Source organism: Elephas maximus, chromosome 23 (genome assembly GCF_024166365.1).
Source record: "Elephas maximus indicus isolate mEleMax1 chromosome 23, mEleMax1 primary haplotype, whole genome shotgun sequence".
Taxonomy (NCBI): domain Eukaryota; kingdom Metazoa; phylum Chordata; class Mammalia; order Proboscidea; family Elephantidae; genus Elephas; species Elephas maximus.
The window spans coordinates 4518300-4541137 of record NC_064841.1 but is presented as its reverse complement, the minus strand read 5'-3'; the positions used below and the strand labels follow the sequence as shown (position 1 = coordinate 4541137).

The 22838-nt window shown below is 41.1% G+C and overlaps 1 protein-coding gene across 1 annotated transcript; it reads left to right on the top strand.

Moving 5' to 3' along the window:
• Nucleotides 1-201: 201 nt before the first annotated feature.
• On the top strand, nucleotides 202-22039 carry LOC126066220 (vomeronasal type-2 receptor 1-like). Its single transcript, XM_049867092.1, is given in 6 exon segments — nucleotides 202-446; nucleotides 4983-5274; nucleotides 6347-7219; nucleotides 9704-9931; nucleotides 16260-16383; nucleotides 21015-22039. Coding segments are annotated over 6 exon segments (2787 nt in total).
• Nucleotides 22040-22838: the final 799 nt, after the last annotated feature.

The window sequence follows — 22838 nt, the reverse complement described above, 5'->3', positions numbered from 1 at the left end:
GACAACAATCCAAATCCATAAATTGCAGTGAGCATGAGGCTCTGTGATTGATTGAGGCGTGACAATTATGTAGCAAGTGGAAGCAGGCTGAGTCCACTGGGATGTGGCGTATCCACACTGGTGGTTACGTTGTATTAAGATGCCGCATAAAAGCTTGCATGATTTCAACGCTGATCATTTCCCCCAATTCACCTTATTAAAATGGTGATCAGAAAGAAATGCTTGCTTCTTGGATTGCTTGCTTTTTGGCTGTCTGATTTGAGGATTAAAGGTGAAGAAAAGAAAGAAGAACAGGTGTGTCGGTTGCTGGGCAAGTTTGATTTGAATGGGTATGTAGATGCCAAAAATCATTCAGTTGTCATTGGAGGACTGTTTCCCATTCACTCCAGGACCATCCCAGAAGATAAGTCTATTTTGGAGCCAGTATCAGCAAAATGTGAAGGTAAGTTACTCTTTTCTTCTTTTTATATCAACAGCAGGTGAAGGGTTGGACGAGAAGGAGCAGTGGCTGTGGGGTGTCTGGGACTGGAGCTAGCCTTGACTCTGACACCATCTGTTCGAATCAGAATAGGACTTCCTGTTTCTGAACCTTAATTTCCTCAGGGTTGACATTCTAGGATAGCTTAGAACCAGAAAAGCTTGGTTTCACGTGGGTCCCTTCTCACTGCTGTGCCACAGGAAGAAAAGAGGCAGGTTTTATACGATACAGAACATTGCTCCTCAGGGTTTGGTCGGTGGACCAGCAGCATCAGCACCACCGGGGAGCTCGTTAGAAATGTAGACTCTCAGGCTGAGTCTAGGCTTGCTGAATCAGAATCTCATTTGACAAGGCCTCTTGGTAACTTGCGTCCACGTGAAGGTTTCAGGAGCACGAATTCAGACTTGTGTAGTGTTGCAGGTTTGTTGTTAACTGTGGTTACACTAAACTCTCCTCAAGATCAGAAATTTGGGCTTTAAAAAATTGGAATCGTAGTCATTGTCCAGAAACAACTTTGATGGATTGTGACTTAGAAGTATTTTTGACTCATTATAGCCAGCACATTGAATAATTAGAACTTGTAAAATGCAATAAAATCACATTATTCTTTGTCTCCTACTATTCTTTTAAAACTACTTAGTGGGTTTTTTTTTTTTTTTCCTTCTTTGTCCTGGGGTGAAGATACCAGCATGCAAACCTTCGATTTTCATGCTCACTTTTACATAATAGACACACTTAAGGTCACCTTGGCTCACAAAATACAGCCCCAGCCTTGTCAGAGAATTCCCGGCCAGGTAACGCTGTTAGCTGCCGCCGAGTCTGCACACACAGGGAAATGAACCGCTGCCTGATCCTACACCATCGCCGTGACTGGCTAGGGACCAGATCACTGGGATCCATAGGGTTTTCACTGGCTGAGTTTCAGAAGTAGATGGCCAGGCCTTTCTTACTAGTCTGCCTTAGCCTGGAAGGTCTACTGAAAACTATTCGTCATCGTAGCAACATAAAACCCTCCAGCGACAGATGGGTGGGGGCTGCCCATGAGGGGCATTGGCTGGGAATTGAACCTGGGTCTCCCACATGGAAGGTGAAAATTCTGCCAGTGAACAACCATGCCCCCTATGAGATTCCAAACTAACTTTGCTTTACGTAGTCTCCTTTCTCTCAGCCTGAGCCACTTGCAGGTAGAGTACCCCTTTGCCAGAAGAGGGGTGTGGTCTGGTTCATCTTGAGTTGATTCCAACTCTTAGTGACCCCATGGGGTTCCCAAGGCTGTGGGTACTCTGCTTGTTTCTCAGCCTGTGCTCACTGAAACCCAAACTGCTCATGTTTATACTGTACAACACTAAACCATTTCCCAGAACTTCCATCCATCCTCAATATATCCATAGATTTTGCCTATTAATAACATTCCTTATTTTTTAAATGTTGATATATTTTCTTCAAAATTAAAACCATATAATTCATTTTTGCCCATAATTGTCAACAGTCTCTTCCTATCTGTAGACAACCCCAATGTCCTGCAAGCCTCTTAGCAACCCTTCATGGAATGGAACTTTCACTTCCGGTATGAGGGTCTTCATGGTGGGCCTGGCCTAGGTGGTATTCAGAAGCCAGGCTGGGGCTGGTCTGGTAATACTTTCATTTTTGAATCATCCGCCTTTACCTGTAACTGACCTAGACATTCAAGCTGGGGTTTGGAGAAGTCCCGTTTTGAAATCCACAGTGTCAACAAGATGCTAGTTTTGGTTGGTCATCAGCTTACATTGCATGGAAGAGGAAGATTTTTCTGTTATTTTAAAAAAGATATTGCTCAGAACAGAGGAAGACAGTAAAGTGGAATGAGGAAGGGAGTGATTTATTTATTGATTTGGTTGATCTAAACAAAGGCAGGAATTAGAGAAATTTTCTGGGTGGAAGTAGATATACATGGTACAATTGGGCTATGAATATTATAATGGCAATCAATAAATGAAAGAAAAAAAAATCCCAAATTTCACCCTTCCAGTAATTATCCCATGCTCATTAAAAAAAAAAAAATCCTGTTAGTCTTCAATGCCAGCAAGCAGCTTTCCAAGATGGTCTCGATTGGTCTCAATTCACCTGGCGCAAAGGAGAACGAAGAACACCAAAGACATAAGGTAAAGATGACCCCAAGAGACAGAAGGGGCCACATAAACCAGAGACTAAATCAGACTGAGACTGGAAGAACTAAATGGTGCCCAGCTACCACCCATGACTGCCCTGAAAGGGAACACAAGAGTGAATCCCTGATGAAGCAGGAGAACAGTGGGATGCAGGTCTCAAATTCTGGTAAAAAGACCAGATTTACTAGTCTGAATGAGACTGAAGGCACCCTGGATGTCATGGTCCCCAGACCTTCTGTTAGCCCAAGACTGGAACCATTCCCAAAGACAACTATTCCGACAGGGATTGGACTGGACTATAAGACAGAAAATGATAATGGTCAGGAGTGAGCTTCTTGGCTCAAGTAGACACAAGAGACTGTGGGCAGCTCCTGTCTGGAGGTGAGATGAGAAGCCAGAGGGAGACAGGAACTGGCTGAATGGACATGGAGACCACAGGGTGGAGAGGAGGAGTGTGCTGTCTTATTAGGGGGAGAGCAGCTAGGAGCACATAGCAAGGGCTATATAAGTTTTTGTGTGAGAGACTGACTTGATTGGTAAACTTTCACTTAAAGCACAATAAATTTAAAAAAAACCTGTTAATTTTTATCCAGATTTTCATAAAACTGATCCGTACGTTGAGTTGTAGTATGGAAACAACTTTGTGTACTGCCTGTTTCACTTAATATTATGCACATACTGCTGTGCAGTTTCTCTAATTATACTTTTTAATGACAGAAATGTTCCCATCAAGTCAACATACCACAATTTATTATTGCTGGGCAAGTAAGTTCGTTCCCGGTTTTTAATACCGTAAATAATTCTGTAGTGAACAGTATGGAGCATAGAGTCTTTTCTTTTGGGAAGACCAGTTTCTTCAGATGAATTGTCAGGGGTGGAACTATGGGATAGACCAGGTGCACATTTTTCTAGCTCTTGAAATGTATCGCTATGTAACTTTAAAAGAGATATTGCTATGTTTATTTCAAAAATGTGTATACCAATTTATATTGCCACCAATGTAAATTTGGAAAGCAAGTAGCTTAGGATGACAGAGCCCTTTACGGCCCCTTCTGGGTCTCCAATTTCGGCTTTCACAGCCCCCACACAGACTTCTATCGTCCAAACACACTGATCTTTCCATTCCTTGACTATTTCATGTCCTCTTGTTACCATCCCATCACACATGCTGTTCCTTCTGCCCACAACACTCTTGTCCTATTCAAGTCTCAGTGTGGTTGTTAATCCCTTCAGGGCTAAGGGTTCCTCCTTTGTACCTCATAGCCCCTATGCCTGCTCCTATCATGGTAGGAGCTATTTATCATGTTAATTTTGTGCTGTTTCCTCCTCTAAACAGCACCATGCCTATCTTGTTTACAGCAGTATTTATGTTTAACACCAGTGGAACTCAATAACTACATGCTAAATGAAAATCAAAACTGAACTAAAAAACCTAGTTAAAGAGAAATGGGAGAAAATCCAATCTGTCAGCAAGGCTATTTGTTAGAAATTTGATTCAACAAATAGTTATCGAGTATAAGACATGGAGTTAGATGCTGTAGCTACAGAAGATATTATGAGAGACAAGGACTTGGAGTCCTTGCTTTAAAATAGGTTAAAGCTTGGTTAAAACAGAGAAGAACGAAAGAGAATTGGGAATAGATTTTTTTTTTTTTTAAATGGAGGAGAAATTGGAAAAAAATGTGGTGGTGGACTAGAAGGGAAATATTTTCCTCTTTTAGTGGCTGGGAAAGGGAAGGAGGAACATTTTATTTAGGGAAATGTGTGAGAATAGTAGAAAGTGGAACATTTTTCAATTAAAAACATCTCTCAACACTACCGAATCATGGCAGGAGGTTATGTAATTGGAGTCACAGTCTATATGTAATGTACTGCTTTTATTTACTCTTGTCATAAGCAATCACTTATCTACAGAATTTTTATTATAATAATTAATGCCCAGAGGAAAACAAGAGAAAACCATAAGGTGAGGAGGGAAAGGAGACTTATATGGCACCAGGACCTCCCAACGGATGAGGAAAAACGTATTCTGGGATTATTGGGTGTCTGATGTGCTGGAGGGAATTGTGCATATAAGAATATTTTTGTGAAATGAGATGATACACCATATGAAAGATATTTTGAGCAGGAACACTTCCATAAAGGTGCTTCCCAACCCAAACAGATCCGCAATGAATACAGTTCATATGTGAATTGTTCAGGCTTGAGATATCGTTTACGAAACAGTAATATGCTTCAGAGAAGTGAGATGCCTGCTGATGTTTTGGCAAAACACTCTCATTGCCACCCCAACTAAAATCTGCTTCTTTCCCTGAAGGTCAGCCCACTAAGGCCTTACAAAGCTATTTCCTTTTCAGGTTTAACTTCCGGGGATTCCGCTGGATGAAAACCATGATCCACACGATCAAGGAGATTAATGAGAGGAAGGATATTTTGCCCAACTTCACTTTGGGCTATCAGATCTTTGACACCTGTTTCACCGTCTCCAAGTCAGTGGAATCGGCTTTGGTGTTCCTCACAGGGCAGGAAGAAAACAAGCCCCATTTGAGGAACAGTACTGGGGCGTACCTGGTCGCAATGATTGGGGCAGGCGGATCATCCTTATCGATCGCTGCCTCAAGAACTCTGGGGTTGTACTATTTACCTCAGGTATCACAGGATTCTGTTCTGGGTACTAACTTATACAGAGACGGGAGCTGTGCCTGTGGAAATTGCAGCAAAGATTAAGGTGCTCAGGTGGGGCTAGGCTGAGTTGCAGGGACAGACAGGAATGGTGGTGATAACACTGTCCCCAACTGCTATGTACATCCAGGCTTAAAAAAAAAAAACATTGCTCTTGGGTCGATTCCAACTCATAGTGAGCCTATAGGACAGGGTGGAATGGCCCCATAGGGTTTCCAAGGCTGTAAATCTTTCCGAAAGCGGAACTACCACATCTTTCTCCCTCACGGTGGCTGGTGGGTTGGAACCACCGATCTTTTGGTTACCTGCCAAGCGCTTTAAGCATTGCACCACCTGGGCTTGTTTCGTCTAGGCAAGTGCCTCTCAAATAACGTTTTCTAGTAACATTCTTAGGGAACATGGCTCAGATCTGAGGCAGAAGTAAAGCTTCCGAACACCTGTTTGAATCTAAGTCTCGGTGCCTACGTGCTCAGAAGCCTTGGCAGAGACAAACAGGAGAGAGAAAAGGAGAGAGAGAGGGAAAGAAGGTTTGGGGGAAAGTGGAGATAGAGGTAGAAAGAAAGAGAAAGAGAGAATAGAGACTGAGTCCCCATCTGTATGGACGAGAAGGTAGATCTGAGAAAGAGCCTGATGACTTGCCTCGCTCCATGCTGTGACCCCGTTTGTGAAAAGTGGTGTGTATTGAATGTCACCATCTTAGCAATTTGCTCCTCCAACTTCCTTGGCTTGGCATGGGGAAAGGGGCAGAGAAGGAGGCACACAGTGTTTCCTTCAACGGTCCCCACCCAGTAGGGATAGTAGTCGCTCTGTCGTCAGTGGCCTGAGGTGGGAACAAAGGGAGAAGAACTGCTGCAGTCCCCTCCTTCCCCAGAGAAATATTCGGGGATTGTGTCATTTGAAGTCCCCTCCTTCCCCAGAGAAATATTCGGGGATTGTGTCATTTGAAGTCCCCTCCTTCCCCAGAGAAATATTCGGGGATTGCGTCATTTGAAATTTAGCTATTGCTTTCTGATAACTGCATGAACATTTTCAATCGTAGGTGGGCAATGCTTCCACCCGCTCGATTCTTAGTGACAAACACCAGTTTCCAACCTGTCTCCGCACAATAACCACTGATAAGGCTCAGTCTACGGCCATGGTAAAACTTATCCAGCACTTTGGTTGAGTCTGGATAGGCGCTATAGCAGCTGATGACGATTATGGAAAATATGGAGTGAAAACCTTTAAGGAAGAAATGGAGGCTGCCAACCTCTGTGTGGCATTTTCCGAAATCATTCCCAAAATCTATTCCAAAGAGAAAATGCACAAAGCTGTAAATGCTATAAAGGACTCCACCGCCAGAGTCGTTGTGCTTTACGCGTCTGATACTGACCTCAGTCCTTTTGTGCTGGAGGTTGTTTACCATAACATCACTGACCGAACACGGAGAGCAAGCGAGGCCTGGATCACCTCAGCCCTCATTGCAAAGCCTGAATATTTTCCCTATTTTGGTGGAAGTATTGGATTTGCAAGACCAAGAGCTGATATACCAGGATTAAAAGAGTTTCTTTATGATGTACATCCTAGTAAGGATCCAAATGATGTCCTGACCATTGAATTCTGGCAAACCGCTTTTAACTGTACTTGGCCCCACAGTAGTGTTCCGTACAATGTGGACCACAGAGTGAATATGACTGGTAAAGAGGACAGATTATATGCCATGTCTGATAAATTCTGTACTGGAGAGGAGAGGTTGGAGGATCTTAAAAATACCTACCTGGACGTGTCACAGCTGAGAATTACAAACAATATCAAACAAGCTGTGTATTTTATGGCTCATGCCCTGGATACTCTGAGTAAATGTGAAGAGGGCTATGGACCGTATATTCCAGGAAACACCTGTGCGTATATACCTGACTTTGAGCCTTGGCAGGTAAGTTGCTATTTGCTTGTTTTACTTTGTGAAATAGTTCGATAATTAAAAGAATTCATACTGTTAAATCCAATGATTTGTCTTTGTACTTAGTAGTTGTAATTTCATCACGTGACCACTTAAAAGAATGGCCTGCTTATGTGACCTAAACGGTCATTTTTCAGTTACCATTTGTTAAAAGAGTTATTATTAGGTCAGCTGTGAATGATGGAAAACCCAAACTACTGTGGCTTAGGCTTTCCTTCCTCTTCCTCTTCCTCTTCTTCTCCCTGCCCCCTTCCTCTTCTTCCTTCTTTTTCACATAGATAAAACTCAGAGATAAGCATTCTAGGGCTGAAAGAGTGGCTTAGCCACCCAAGTTTCTTCTATCCTGTCATTTCACGGTCCTTAATATGTGGGTTCGCCTCGTAATCTAAGATGGCTATTGGGATTTCAGCCATCATATCCACAATCTAACGAGCAGGATGGAGGGAGAACAAAGACGGATATACTCCAGATCTTAAGGTTATTGCCTGGACATTACATACGATTGTTCTTACATACAATTAAGCAGAATTTAGTTACATGGCTACAGCTTAGTGACAAGGGAAATTGACATATGTAGTCTTTATGCAAAGGAGCCCCGGTGGCGAAATGGTTAAGCTCTTGGCTGCCCACTGAAAGGTCATCAGTTTGAACCCATCAGCAGCTCCGTGGGAAAAAAGACCTGGCTATCAGCTCTGGTAAAGATTAAAACAAACAAACAAACAAACAAAAAAACTGAAGCTGTTGCCTTCGAGTTGATTCAGACTCATAGCGATCCTATAGGACAGAGTAGAACTGCCTCATAAGGGTTTCCAAGGAGTGGCTGGTGAATTCAAACTACCAATCTTTTGATTAGCAGCCATAGCACAGAAGCACTGTGCCACCAGGGCTCCTGGTAGGGGTTACAGCCTAGGAAGCCTCCTATGGGACAATTCTACTCTGCCATATAGGGTTGCTACGAGCCAGAATCAACTTGATGGCAATAGGCTTGGTTTTTTTGGTTTTCATATAGGGTTGCTATGAGTTGGAATGAACTCTATGCCACACTACACTAACAACAACCTTTATGCAGTGTGGGAGGAGCTGCACAAGGCCCAGATCCTGGAGGTGAGGTTATTGGGTTATCTTGGAGACTGGCTGCCACACCTCCTCTCTCAGGTCTGATGTCCCAGCAATTCATGTTGGGACACACTAGCCGGAATAGCAGCACCAAGTTACACACCTAATTAGAGCCCTGTCCTCCTTGTATCCTTCAGTGCCTCCCTTTCCCTATACTGGCAAAGCGTGAGCTCCACTTCACTGGCCCCGTCAGCACCTCTGATCTGATCGCACCTTCCGTGATCCTCAGCACTTCATGCTCCAGCAACACCAAATTGCCTTTCATTCCCAACAGAGTCAGTCCACTGTGCCTGAAAATCCTTCCACTGAATTTTTACTTTGATTTCAAAACTGAATTTTGAAACAATTTCAGTCTAAAAAAAGTTTTAAAAATAGTACAAAGAATCCTGTATAAACTTCACTGCGTTTTCTCAAATTTTAGCATTTCATATAATCATTTTCTTACCCACAGCGAGCTGAGGTAGCGTGCATCCCAGGCGCTCAGCAATTGGGGAAAAAAGGTCTTTTACCTTGTTTTGCTGCTTTCTCCTTTCATTGTAATTCTTTCCTTCAACCACTGGTAGCACTAGGGATAGGCTTAATGTTCATGGCTTGGAAGGGTTTGATGTCAAAGGTTGTTAAATTCAATAACAAATAAGGACCTCATAGTGAATTCCTGAATCTTCTCTCTGACCCATGTGTTTCCCAACTACCAGCACGCCTATATCTTCATGCAAAGAAATGTCCGCCACCGTCTAGCGCCTTGTTTTATTGGCTCAAAACGGATGGATTTGGACTAATATTCACCACATTGATCAATCAACACACACAAAAGTTGTTAAAATCCTGACATATAGTCAATTACATCCTTGTCTGCTAATCTGTTGCTGTCAAGTTGATTCCGACTCTTAGCCACCCTATAGTCTTGTCTGCTAAGTGGAGGGAATGTTTGTTACTGGGATAGCCCAAAACGTATTTATATTTCACCAATATGTATTATGCTTCCCTTTTGTCAAGAAAACAGGGCACTAAGCTTTCTGCTCAAAGGAAGCCATTATCTTGCATTCTGGTTATAACTACCTTTCTCTCTCTTGTCTTCAGTTCACTCCTAATCTATTCTTCTTATAAGAGGGGGACTGGTGGCAAAGTGGTTAAGCATTTGGCTGCTAAGCAAAAGGTCAGCAGTTTGACTCCACCAGCTGCTCTTTGGAAACCGTATGGGGCAGTTCTACTCTGTCCTATACAGTTGCTATGAGTCGGAACTGCCTCTATGGCAATCAGAAATATAATCATAGTACAGTGATCAAGATCAGGAGGTTAATAAAATTTTTACAGATTGCTTTTTCCCCCCTCGTTTTCTAGTTAATGTTCTATTTGAAGACACTTAAATTTACAACCCATGATGGGAAGAGAATGGAGATTGATGAAAATGGAGATGTGTTTGGATACTATGATATTATAAATTGGCAATTAAATGACGATGGTGAGATTGCCTTTGTGAAGGTTGGAGAATACATGTTCACAAACTCTAAGTTTGAGCTTGTGATCGAAGGGAATGCAACAATATTTTGGAACACTGAATCATCAGAGGTGAGTTACTCTGGCATCTTATTTTGTTTATACACATAGGAAATTCCATTTCTATCATCAATGTTTCAGGCATTGATGCAATATTAAACACCTAGAATTGGCTATTTCAAGTCAATTTCTGATCCATATTTAGATCTTTGGTATTTTTGAAAAAATTTTCTTGGATTATAGTTTTAAATGTTTGTTTTGTTTTTCTCTTTCAAGTACTCCAGTTATACTTATATTTGATCTCCTTTGTTTATCTTCCATTTCATCCACTTTCTTTCTGACCAGTTTTGCCTTTTAATTTATTTCATTATCATTCTCTTGTTTGTTTTTCTTCCTTTATGCAATGCTTCTTATTAAATTTTCATTTAAGTATAGCCTTTCTTAAAGTACTTGTAATTTGTATCTTAATTTCTGAAATGGTTTTGTCTTTTTCTTTAGTTTCTTTTCTGAGTACAATTAACTTTAGTTTCATTTCTTCTAATTTTATATCCTTAGTTTTAAAATTTCTATTATTTCACTTCAACTACTTTTCTGAGATTATTTTTAATTATGTTTGAAATTCTGTGTTACAGTATTCTTCTCCCAATTGTTGCCACCCCTCCTCTCCCTCCTGGAGGTAATTTTAACCTGCTAAAATATTTTAATTTTCTATTTTTTTCCTATAACAGACTTGTGTGGAGGCATACTTCTATTTTTGGTTATTTTTACAGACAAAGGTTAGGGTTTTGGGTGCCATACAAGATCCTATTTCAAGACTGTTCTGTTTTGTTAGTATAGCAAAGTGCAATTTAACAGATGACTTTTTCGTAGTGAGAGAGGGGTTTTCATGTGTCTTTTGATTTTACATTTCTCTCTTGTTTTTGCAAAATCTTTAATTGCATGCTCTTATCTCAAAAAATATTTCCCCCTCTCTAAACATTCTGGTCCCACTGAAGCAGTGCCTTCTGAAAATAGCCCTGTGGGACTCCCTTTCAAGTCCTCTCCCTAGTCCTCTCCCTGTAGCTAATGCTGAATCTACAAGGTTTTGGAACTGTTTTCACTTAGGATGGGGCTTTTTCTTTCTAGGAATGATTTTGTCTATTCTCCATCAATGTTTGGCTCTCAGCTCCCCTTTTACTCTTTTTTTTTTTTTTTTCCAAAGCTTCTTCAGATTCCCTTCATTTTCCATATACCCAGAGTTGAGGCAGGGACTACAGAGATAGCCTTGTTGGAATTTAATGACTATTTCTGTACTTATGAGTATTTTAAGCTCATGGTATCCTCAGGTTCTTTATGATGCCGAAAGCCTGGCTCACTTATGGTTTTATTTCCTCTTCTTTTTAATCTGCAGTCTTTTGTGGAGGATGTGTGGAGAGACCCATAGATTAGCAGCTGCCATTACACTGGTGTAACTTAGATATTCTCCCCTTCCTTTCTGACAGCACTTCTGGGAGGACATTTTTTTTCCTCCTCCTTTCTCTTTCTCATTTATTCCTGGGGTCAAAGAATGGGAGGAAAGATTATCAGTTCATAATATAATCTGAGGTAGGGAACAATAGCTACCAGTGTGGTATATGTATGTGTGCACAGAATTATGTTTTGTTTATACACTTTAAGCATTTATCATTTAAAAAATGCTTCATTGGGAAGTTATAAGAGAAAACGATGAGTTTCATAAGCTTCAAAATTCTTTTCAAAATAATTGTTTTCAAAATTGTAGTGGGAAGTAGTAGAAGTAAAGCTTGAGTATTAAATGTATTAGTTTCAGATGTAAAGTGCTCACCCTGGATAAAAAGCTGTTGTTTTTATTATAATTGTACACATTATTGTGGGAGCCCTGGTAGTGCAATTGAAACCCTGTGGGGCAGTTCTACTCTGTCCTATTAGGTTGCTATGAGTTGGAATCAACCTGACGGCAACGAGTCTGGTTTTGGTTTTTTACTATTGTTATTGTCTACTACTTCTAAATTATTATTTCATTATTTATTAGTCATTACTATTACAACTATTCTTCTTCCTTCTCCTCCTATAGCAGCAAGAGGGCTACTGACATGCAGGCCTGCAGCTCTGAACACTTTAAAAGAGAAGTCGTTGTAGCTAGAGACAAAGCTTAGGAAGTTAAGGGAAAAGCCCATCGCCTGCCAGACAGCTGAACTTTTTACCCTTAGTGAAATATTATTCTAGGAAGGAGAACTGTGGGGCTTTTGGTATTCCAGTTTAGCATATACTGCAGGGTGACCTGTAGTGTTACTGTAAAATGATAGGGTGGTAGAAGAGCATTGGCAACTTAATCTTCCACGAGAATCTCACAGCGGAGGAACCAGGAGGAGTGACACCGAGTGGAGGGCTATGTCGCTACAAGCCGAGGATACTTTTCCTTGTTGCCAAGAAACTTTTTTTTTTTTGGTCTTTCTTTATCCTACTTCTTGTTCATGTATCTTCCCTCTTCTTGTGTGGCTCTTTTGATCAAGATCCCCAGGCAGTCTTCTAAGTCATGCTGGACAGGACCTAAGAGTGAGAGACAAAGAAATTAAGATTTCTGAGTACATACCTGTGCCAGACACATATGAGACCTTTTAATCTGTGAATCTCTTGCTCTCTGCTTTCCATGGATAGCAATAAGCACACATAGACTCATACACACTCACAAAAAGCATACACAAACATATTAGTTCTTCCCTTTCTTGGCCCATTCTCAAGCAGCACTTGAATACATTATGGCAGGATGTAAAAACAAAAACTTGGTATTTACCACTGTAGGAGCCAGATCTCTTTGTAGCATTTTATTTTTTGAACTAGAGCTGTTCTGGAGCCCTGGTGGCACAGTGGTTAATAGCTCAGTTGCTAACCAAAAGGTCGGCAGTTGGAATCCACCAGTCACCCCTTGGAAACCCTATGAGGCAGTTCTACTCTGTCCTATAGGGTTGCTATGAGTCAGAATCAACTTGACGGCAACGGGCTTAGAGCTATTCTAGCCAATACAGTAGTCCTAGCTGTATGTGTCTTCTAAATTAATTAAAAGGAAATCAAATCCAAAAGTCAGTTCTTTAGTCCCATGAGCCACGTTTCAAGTGCTCCATGGTCACATGTGGCTAAAGGCAACCACATTGGACAGTGCACATATTGAACATTTCTATCATTGAAGAAAGTTCTACTGGACAGAGCTACACTTGGCCTAGTGTATAAACACCTTCTGTGACCCAGAGCTCTCTCCCTACAGGGTGAACTCCTTAATTGATGAGGCTTGAGCCTTTTCACTTTTGTATGCTTAGCTCCAGGCATACAGTAGGTGCTCGATATAACGTGTTCCATTTAAAAAGGGAAAATGTTACTGTCTGCATATACAAGGTTCTTAGAACACTTGTTCAGAAAAAAAGATAGTAAAATGTGGTAGTATCTTTTCATTTAAAATGTTTTAGTATAGCATAGTAGTTTTATTTTTCTCATCATCTTTGTTAAAATTGGCATTATATTTGCAGAGTGAAATCGCTTCAAATGCAATTCAACGCAAATTTACTAAGCATCTATTACAAGTCCAAATCTGTGTTAAACACTGCAGAAAGGTCATTGCCTTCAAGGTATTTATAATCTAATGAATTGAGCCAATATTTATTGAACACAATGGTATGTGTGCTAGTAACTGTTTTAGGTACTGGGGATGTATCAGTGTACAAAATTGAACAAATTCCTGCCTAATGGAGCTAACGTTTCAGTGGGAGGTAATAGGCAATAAATAACACAAACATGCTAGTTATATGGTATCTTAAAAGGAGGTAAAGTTAAGGAGAAAAACAGCAGAGAATGAGATAGTGCTGGGGGGTCAGCTGTATTGCATTTTTAATAGTGTGGTCAAGGAAGGTCTCACTGGGCTGACATTTGAACAAAACTTGAAGTGAATGCATGCATTTTCCAGGGAAAGAGCATTCTAGGCAGAGAGAATAGCAGCTTCTAAGCCCTGAGACAGGGGTGTGGTTGGCATTTTGGAGGAAAAGCAGAGAGATCAGTGTGGCTGGAATAGAATGGGTGAGGGGGAGGAACTTGGAGAGGAGTTAAGAGAGGCGAGAGAAGGTCAGGTCATGCAGGGTCTTGTGGATCTTCGAAGGACCTTGACTTTACACTTACTCAAAAGGGGAGTCTTAGAAAAGTATGGACAGAGTCACAACCTGACTTAGGGTTTAAGAAGATCATTTTGTCTGCCATGTTGGAAATAGACTGAAGGTGGGAAGTCAAGAGTAGAAAGAATCACGTAAACCTGTTTGAAGACCAATAAAATAATCCAGGGGTTTAAGATGATCACCTTGCCTGCTATGTTGTAAATAGACTGAAGGTGGGAAGACAAGAGTAGAATCATGTAAATCTGTTAGAAGACCAGTAAAGTAATCCAGGAAATGTAATTACAGTGGCTTGGGCCAGGGAGACATGGTAAAGTTGGTAACAAGTAATTATATTCCAGATATATCATAGGTAGAAGCCACTGGATTTGTTAACAGATTGAGTTTGAAAGTGACCTGCATGAAACAATTAGAGCTCGGTGTAAAGCATCATCTGAGGCATGATGGTAAACTGAGTCTGGAGGTTGGTAAGCAGATGGGCTTAAGTGAAAGAGAGGGTATATACAGGCAAGTAATAGAGGGTGGCTTAGGACATGTTGAATTTGAAGTGGTGGTGAGATCCCATAATAGGCATATGTCGGAAGTTTAGAAAATGGAATTCGAGGCGAGATGGGAAAGGTTGGTGTCAGAGATGGCGCAGTAGTTAAGTGTTTGCCTGCTAACTGAAAGGTCAGTGGTTTGAACCCACCAGCTGCTCTGTGGGAAAAGATGTGGCAGCCTGCTTTCGTAAAGATACTAGCCTTGGAAACCCTATGGGGCAGTTCTACTCTATGATTTGGAATCTGCTCTATGATTTGGAGTTGGAATCGGCTCACCAACAACAGGGTTTTTCTCTGTAGATAATGCTGGTTGAAGACAAGAGAATAAGTGAGCTGCTTTATGTAGAGAAATCAATGCAGAAGATCAAGGGCCAAACCCAGGAAAATGCCTCCAGAGAAGAGGAGAGTGGAGTAAGCAGAAAGAACAAAATGGGTAGAAGGACCCAATGGGAGCCAGAGGAGTCAACATTTCAAGGATGAGTTGATCAAGAGTGTCAAATATTGAAGAGAGAGGAAGACAGTGTGGCTAGAGGAGAAGCTATCAGACTTTTAGTGACGTGAGTGGGTTGGAAGCTGTATCCTAAGGGTTGAGAAGGATAGGGGTACTGAGAAATGGAGCCAAAAGGCATCAACGCATCATTTATGATGGTTTTCAAAGAAAGGTATATGAAGAGCTCTTTCCAGAAGAATGGGTCAGGAGAGAGGAAATCCAGTTCGTTTTGTGGCGATTTTATTGTTTATGATTCAGAGTGTGAGAATGCCTTGCTGTAATTCTTGCCTGTTATAAATACTCCTCAAAGTGAATTTAAAATATGATCACATGGACACACACATGCATGCACACACACACTCAACTTATCAGAAACCTATCCATTGTGTATAAAAAACAAAAAACCAAACCTGTTGTCATCGAGTCAATTCCGTCTCAAGGCAACACACCAACATATAAAAATCCAACACATAAAAATTTCGATTTCCAAAATAAATATAAATGTGATTATTTACTTTCCAAAATGAATCTTTACTTAATACAAAATGCATTTTTTCTCGCTTTTAAATAGTGAATTCCCCAGTGCATTAGGATATAACTAATTTACAGACATTGGGTTTATACTGAATTTCAAGGTGCATATCCATGTAGAATGTAAAGGGAGGTGCGTGTTAGCTCCTTAAACTCTTTTAGAGATTAAATATTCCAGTGCTATGCTTGTCCTTTTTTCCTTTTTCCCTCCCAATTTTCCCCTGGAACAGATCTTTCAGTCTCTCTTGTACTGACCCTTCATGACATATCGTTGACTTTAAAGCTATGTTTGGAAGACCTTGCTGAGTAGAAATCTTTTTTAGGCTCACAGGAAGGTTCTTGGGGTCACAGGTTCCCCCACAACCAGGAAGAAATTTGCCAAAATTTCACCTTCCCTGAGTCCCCTGGAGAGAAAGTCTGATTCAGATCCTCAGGATTAGAGTTAACTTTAGGATTAGTTTTACATTTCTAGAATCAGCCACAAGACTGAGCTTTAGCAGAATTCCTCTTTAGATTACCCATGTTGTTATTATTCTCTTTGTCCTTTATCTTCACCCAGGTATCCTGGGAAACCCAGAGTATCACAAAGCTTCCACGAAATCTGGCCTGGAACTTTGTTGTGAGTTGTCAACCTCAGGAGTGGTGGAGACAAAGGGCTTTGTTACATGCACTGTATTTGTCTTTGCTAGCTTCCCCATTCAGTGTGTGCTGATCTGTGTCCTCCTGGGACCCGGAAGGGGATTCGCCAAGGGGAACCAATATGCTGCTTTAACTGCATCCCATGTGCCGATGGACATGTGTCACGGGAACCAGGTACAGAAGGTCACATTTTCCATCTATATTAAAATGCAATTAGGTTAAGCATTTGCAAAAAGGTCTTTGGGAGTCTTCTTTATAAATAGGTCTGTCAGTTTGTCGTACTGTGGGGGCTTGTGTGTTGCTGTGATGCTGGCAGCTATGCCACTGGCATTCAGATAGCAACAGGGTCACCCATGGAGGACAGGTTTCAGCTGAGCTTCCAGACTAAGACAGACTAGGAAGGACATGGCAGTCTACTTCTGAAAATCATCAGCCAGTGAAAACCTTATGAATAGCAGCGGAACATTGTCTGATATAGTGCTGGAAGATGAGCCCCCCAGGTTGGAAGGCACTCAAAAGATGACTGGGGAAGAGCTGCCTTCTCAAAGTAGAGTCAACCTTAATGACGTGCATGGAGTAAAGCTTTCGGGACCTTCATTTGCTGATGTGGCACGGCTCAGAATGAGAAGAAACAGCTGCAAACATCCATTAATAATCAGAACCTGGAATGTACGAAGTATGTATCTAGGAAAATTGGGAATCGTCAAAAATGAAATGGAATGCATAAACATTGATATCCTAGGCATTAGCGAGCTGAAATGGACTGGTATTGGCCATTTTGAATCAGACAATCGTATAGTCTACTATGCTGGGAATGACAACTCGAAGAGGAATGGTGTTGCATTCATCGTCAAAAAGAACGTTTCGAGGTCTATCCTGAAGTTCAACGCTGTCAGTGATAGGATAATATCCATACGCTTACAAGGAAGGCCAGTTAATACAACTATTATTTAAATTTACGCACCAACCGCTAGGGCCAAAGATGAAGAAATAGAAGATTTTTATCAGCTGCTGCAGTCTGAAATTGATCGAACATGCAATCAAGAAGCATTGATAATTACTGGCGATTGGAATGTGAAAGTTGGAAACAGAGAAGAAGGATCAGTAATTGGAAAATATGGCCTTGGTGATAGAAACAATGCCGGAGATCAAATGATAGAATTTTGCAAGACCAACGACTTCTTCATTGCAAATACCTTCTTTCACCAACATAAACGGTGACTATACGCAGGGACCTCACTAGATGGAACACACAGAAATCAAATTGACTACATCTGTGGAAAGAGACAATGGAAAAGCTCAATATCATCAGTCAGAACAAGGCCAGGGGCCGACTGTGGAACAGATCATCAATTGCTCATACGCAAGTTCAAGCTGAAACTGAAGAAAATCAGAGCAAGTCCACGAGAGCCAAAATATGACCTTGAGTATATCCCACCTGAATTTAGAGACCATCTCAAGAATAGATTTGACACATTGAACACTAGTGACCGCAGACCAGACGAGTTGTGGAATGACATCAAGGGCATCATCCATGAAGAAAGCAAGAGGTCACTGAAAAGACAGGAAAGAAAGAAAAGACCAAGATGGATGTCAGAGGAGACTCTGAAACTTGCTCTTGAGTGTCGAGCAGCTAAAGCAAAAGGAAGAATTGATGAAGTAAAAGAACTGAACAGAAGATTTCAAAGGGCCTCTCGAGAAAACAAAATAAAGTATTATAATGAATGACATGTGCAAAGAGCTGGAGCTGGAAAACCAAAGGGGAAGAACATGCTTGGTGTTTCTCAAGCTGAAAGAACTGAAGAAAAAATTCAAGCCTCGAGTTGCAATAGTGAAGGATTCCATGGGGAAAATATTAAACGATGCAGGAAGCATCAAAAGAAGATGGAAGGAATACACAGAGTCATTATACCAAAAAGAATTAGTCGATATTCAACCATTTCAAGAGGTGGCATATGATCAGGAACTGATGGTACTGAAGGAAGAAGTCCAAGCTGCTCTGAAGGCATTGGCGAAAAACAAGGCTCCAGGAATTGATGGAATATCAGTTGAGGTGTTTCAACAAACAGATGCAGTGCTGGAGGTGCTCACTCATCTATACCAAGAAATATGCAAGACAGATTCCTGGACGACTAACTGAAAGAGATCCATATTTATGCCTATTCCCAAGAAAGGTGATCCAACCAAAGGTGGAAATTATAGAACAATATCATTAATATCACACACAAGCAAAATTTTGCTGAAGATCATTCAAAAATGGCTGCAGCAGTATATCGACAGGGAACTGCTGGAAATTCAGGCTGGTTTCAGAAGAGGACGTGGAACCAGGGATATCATTGCTGATGTCAGATGGATCCTGGCTGAAAGCAGAGAATACCAGAAGGATGTTTACCTGTGTTTTATTGATTATGCAAAGACATTCGACCGTGTGGATCATAACAAACTATGGATAACACTGAGAAGAATGGAAATTCCATAACAGTTAATTGTGCTCATGAGGAACCTTTACATAGATCAAGAGGCAGTTGTTTGGACAGAACAAGGGGATACTGATTGGTTTAAAGTCAGGAAAGGTGTGTGCCAGGGTTGTATTCTTTCACCATACCTATTTAATCTGTATGCTGAACAAATAATCCGAGAAGCTGGACTATATGAAGAAGAACAGGGCATCAGAATCAAAGGAAGACTCATTAACAACCTGCATTATGCAGATGTCACAGCCTTGCTTGCTGAAAGTGAAGAGGACTTGAAGCACTTACTAATGAAGATCAAAGACCACAGCCTTCAGTATGGATTACACCTCAACATAAAGAAAACAAAAGCCCTCACAACTGGACCAATGAGCAACATCATGATAAACGGAGAAAAGATTGAAGTTGTCAAGGATTTCATTTTACTTGGATCCACAATCAACAGCCATGGAAGCAGCAGTCGAGAAATCAAGAGACGCATGGCATTGGGCAAATCTGCTGCAAAGGACATCTTCAAAGTGTTGAAGAGCAAAGATGTCACCCCGAAGACTAAGGCATGCCTGACCCAAGCCATGGTAATTTCAATCATATCATATGCATGTGAAAGCTGGACAATGAATAAGGAAGACTGAAGAAGAGCTGATGCCTTTGAATTGTGGTGTTGGCAAAGAATATTGAATATACCATGAACTGCCAAAAAGAACGAACAAATCTGTCTTGGGAAAAGTGCGGCCAGAATGCCCCTTAGAGGCAAGGATGCGAGACTGCGTCTTACATACTTTGGACGTGTTGGCAGAGTACAGGGTCAGTGGAAAAGAGGAAGACCCTCAACGAGGTGGATTGACACAGTGGCTGCAACGATGAGCTCAAGCTTAACAACGATTGTAAGCATAACAACGATTGTAAGGATGGCGCAGGACCATGCAGTGTTTCGTTCTGTTGTGCACAGGGTCCGTATGAGTTGGAACCAACTCGAAGGCACCTAACAATGACAACAACATGAAGAATGTATAACAAAAAACCATTATAATCCACCAAACTATTTATACTGCATTTAAATTACAGTATTTAGATTTCTAAAGTAGATTAAATACTAGTATATTCATAATTGTGGAAAAAAGTGAATTATAGTCTTTTCTCTCCCTAATTAGCTCTAATTTGGAACTGGAGGACCTGGAGTTAAATGAAGCCTAAATGAGGGCTGCTTTTCCATCCCTAAAGATACTTGACTTAAGGTCAGAAGTAATCAAAGTTGTTGGACAGATGGATTTTGTAGCTACTGCTCTATGAAGTCTTCACGACAACCTACTAAATTTGGGCTTGGTGTGCTTAGCCTTAGCAGATTTATTTACAGAAAAAGTTCACATATTTTTAGATGTGATAAAATCTTCTGTTAAAGCCAACACAAGTTGTCCTTATCTTTCACCAAATGGCCTTCAAATTAAATGGAATTAAATTAAAAGAGAATTTTGAAAGTGTAAAATTTCCTGAAATGGAAAAGAAGAACAGTATCTCGGGAATAATCCCCTGGATCCCACATGGCCTAGTCTCTGCACAGAGGTGCATCCAGAGAACCATAGTCTAGCAGTCAAAAAGTGATTAAAATGGAATTCCAATCTTTACTTGCATCCTTCAATGAATATTGAAGAGATCCATTTCATACTCCACCACAAACCCATCTTAAATAGTTTTTTCTTATGGCCCAATATTCTTCCTTGGAGTCTTTGCCCAGCTAAATGCCCCAGACTCTTTCTCAACCTCAGTCAACATGGTGGTTGTTTTTGTTTCTTTTCTGCTTTCCTCTGTCCTTTCCCACCTGTTCTCTCAAATGGACAGAGGAGAAACAACTCTCCTTAGAAGGTGGGGAGGGGAAACGCTGAAAAGACAAAGACAAAATCCTCTTTAGTAGGTGAGAGTGGTGATAAATGGAGGACCAAAAACACTTGTATTTTAATCCACTTTATCTCTGCCACAATTTTCTTGGTTGTTTCACCTTCGTAGCCTTTATTTTCTCACACACAGGAAATCATTTGTGGATTGTTCTGGGCTTTACGCGGATACACATCTCTCTTCTCAGTTAGATAATTGGAAGAGAATAAAACAGGCATCTTACTGAAATGGCCCACGTGGGAAAGGCTGAAACCAAGAAGCAAGATTGAATTTACAAAGTTGAAAATAATTCTCAGTCTGTAATATCATCTGGACACTCTAAGGCCATTTTATCACTTCTTTTGAGATAATGTGGTATAAAGGGATTTTCAGAGAATCTGTTCTAGGCCTTTGAAGGAGAAAACTGGATTTCCTTCTCTTCCATTCTCTGTTCTTGTTCAATAGGTCAAAGGGAGTGCGAAAAGTGTGATGAAGACTATTGGTCAAATGCACAAAGGAGCGAGTGTGTGCTGAAAGAGGTGGAATTCCTTGCTTATGATGAGGCATTGGGATTCACACTTGTCATTCTCACCATCTTTGGGGCCCTTGTGGTCTTGGCAGTCACAATAGTGTACGTGATATACAGACACACTCCCCTTGTGAGAGCCAATGACCGGGAGCTGAGCTTTCTCATTCAGATTTCTCTTGTCATCACGTTGCTGTCTTCCATGCTCTTCATTGGCAAGCCCTACGACTGGTCCTGCAAGGCCCGCCAGGTCACTTTGGCACTTGGATTTTCTCTTTGCCTGTCTTGCATTCTTGGAAAGACTATTTCACTCTTTTTAGCGTACAGAATCTCCAAATCCAAAACCCAGCTTACATCCATCCGCCCTCTTTATCAGAAAATCATTGTACTAATCTCAGTTTTAATCGAGATTGGCTTATGCACAGCCTACTTGGTATTGGAACCCCCAAAGGTGTACAAGAACATGGAGTCTCAAAACATAAAGATCATTCTGGAATGCAATGAAGGTTCCATAGAATTTTTGTGCTCTGTGTTTGCAATTGATATCTTCCTGGCCTTGCTGTGCTTCCTTACGACGTTTGTGGCTCGCCAGTTGCCAGATAATTACTATGAAGGAAAATGCATCACCTTTGGGATGCTGGTCTTTTTCATTGTCTGGATCTCTTTTATCCCTGCTCATCTGAGCACAAAGGGCAAGTTTAAAGTGGCTGTGGAAATATTTGCAATCTTGGCATCCAGCTATGGTTTGTTGGGTTGCATATTTGCTCCCAAGTGCTTCATTATTCTTCTGAGGCCAAAGAGGAACACCAATGAAATTGTTGGTGGAAGAAGCCCAACTGTAGATAAGACAACCCAGCCGACCTCAGCGTCTGGGAGCAGTGAGCTTAACAACACTCCTGTGTCAGCTGTTGTTCTGGATGACCAGAGCTGTGACTCGCATGTGTCCTCAAAACCGCCATGGTAACCTGACTCAACAAGCCTTGAAGCCTTGGAGTCTATAGCATGGTATATGAAATCTCACACTGTAAGATACCATCTAGCCTGACTTGGGATACTTTTTAATATTGCAATTGTGAATCATTTCTTTGCACTTCATTCAAACGTTTCATAATACTTTGGCATAAGGAATGTATAGTGAGAATATATAAAACAAACAATCTAAAGTGATGTACTAAAAGTTTGCTTCTTGAGTATGTTTTTGTTCTTATACTGTGAATATCTGATCTAGAAATTTACATTAAGCAAAGTCATAAACCCAAAAAAACCTCAAACCCATTGCCGTAGAGATGATTCTGATTCATAGTGACCATATATGACAACGTAGAACTGCCCCATAGGGTTTCCAAGGAGCAACTGGTGGATTCGAACTGCCAACCTTTTGGTTAGCAGCCACTCTCTTATCCACTGCACCACCAGGACTCCCACAAAGTCATAGTGGGGACCAAAAGGGATATCCGGTCTACATCCTGTTAATGTCTCCTTGACATAGATAGCTCTTCTCTGATTGAGGCAAGAACTACATCTTATAAACTTTGCCCTGGGGCAGGGGGTTTGGTAACAGAATTTAGGTTTCAAAGGACTCTGCAGCATAGAGAGAATATTGAAGGAACCGAGATATCAAAAAAGCTCTATTCTTCCTTGAACTCACATGACCATAGACAAGTCTCCCAGAGGGAAGATCAGGCCTACCCTCACTAGATTCTCCTGAGTAGAATACGTGATAAAGTATTTGAGTTCAAAACGTCCTTCTGCTTGCAAAATAA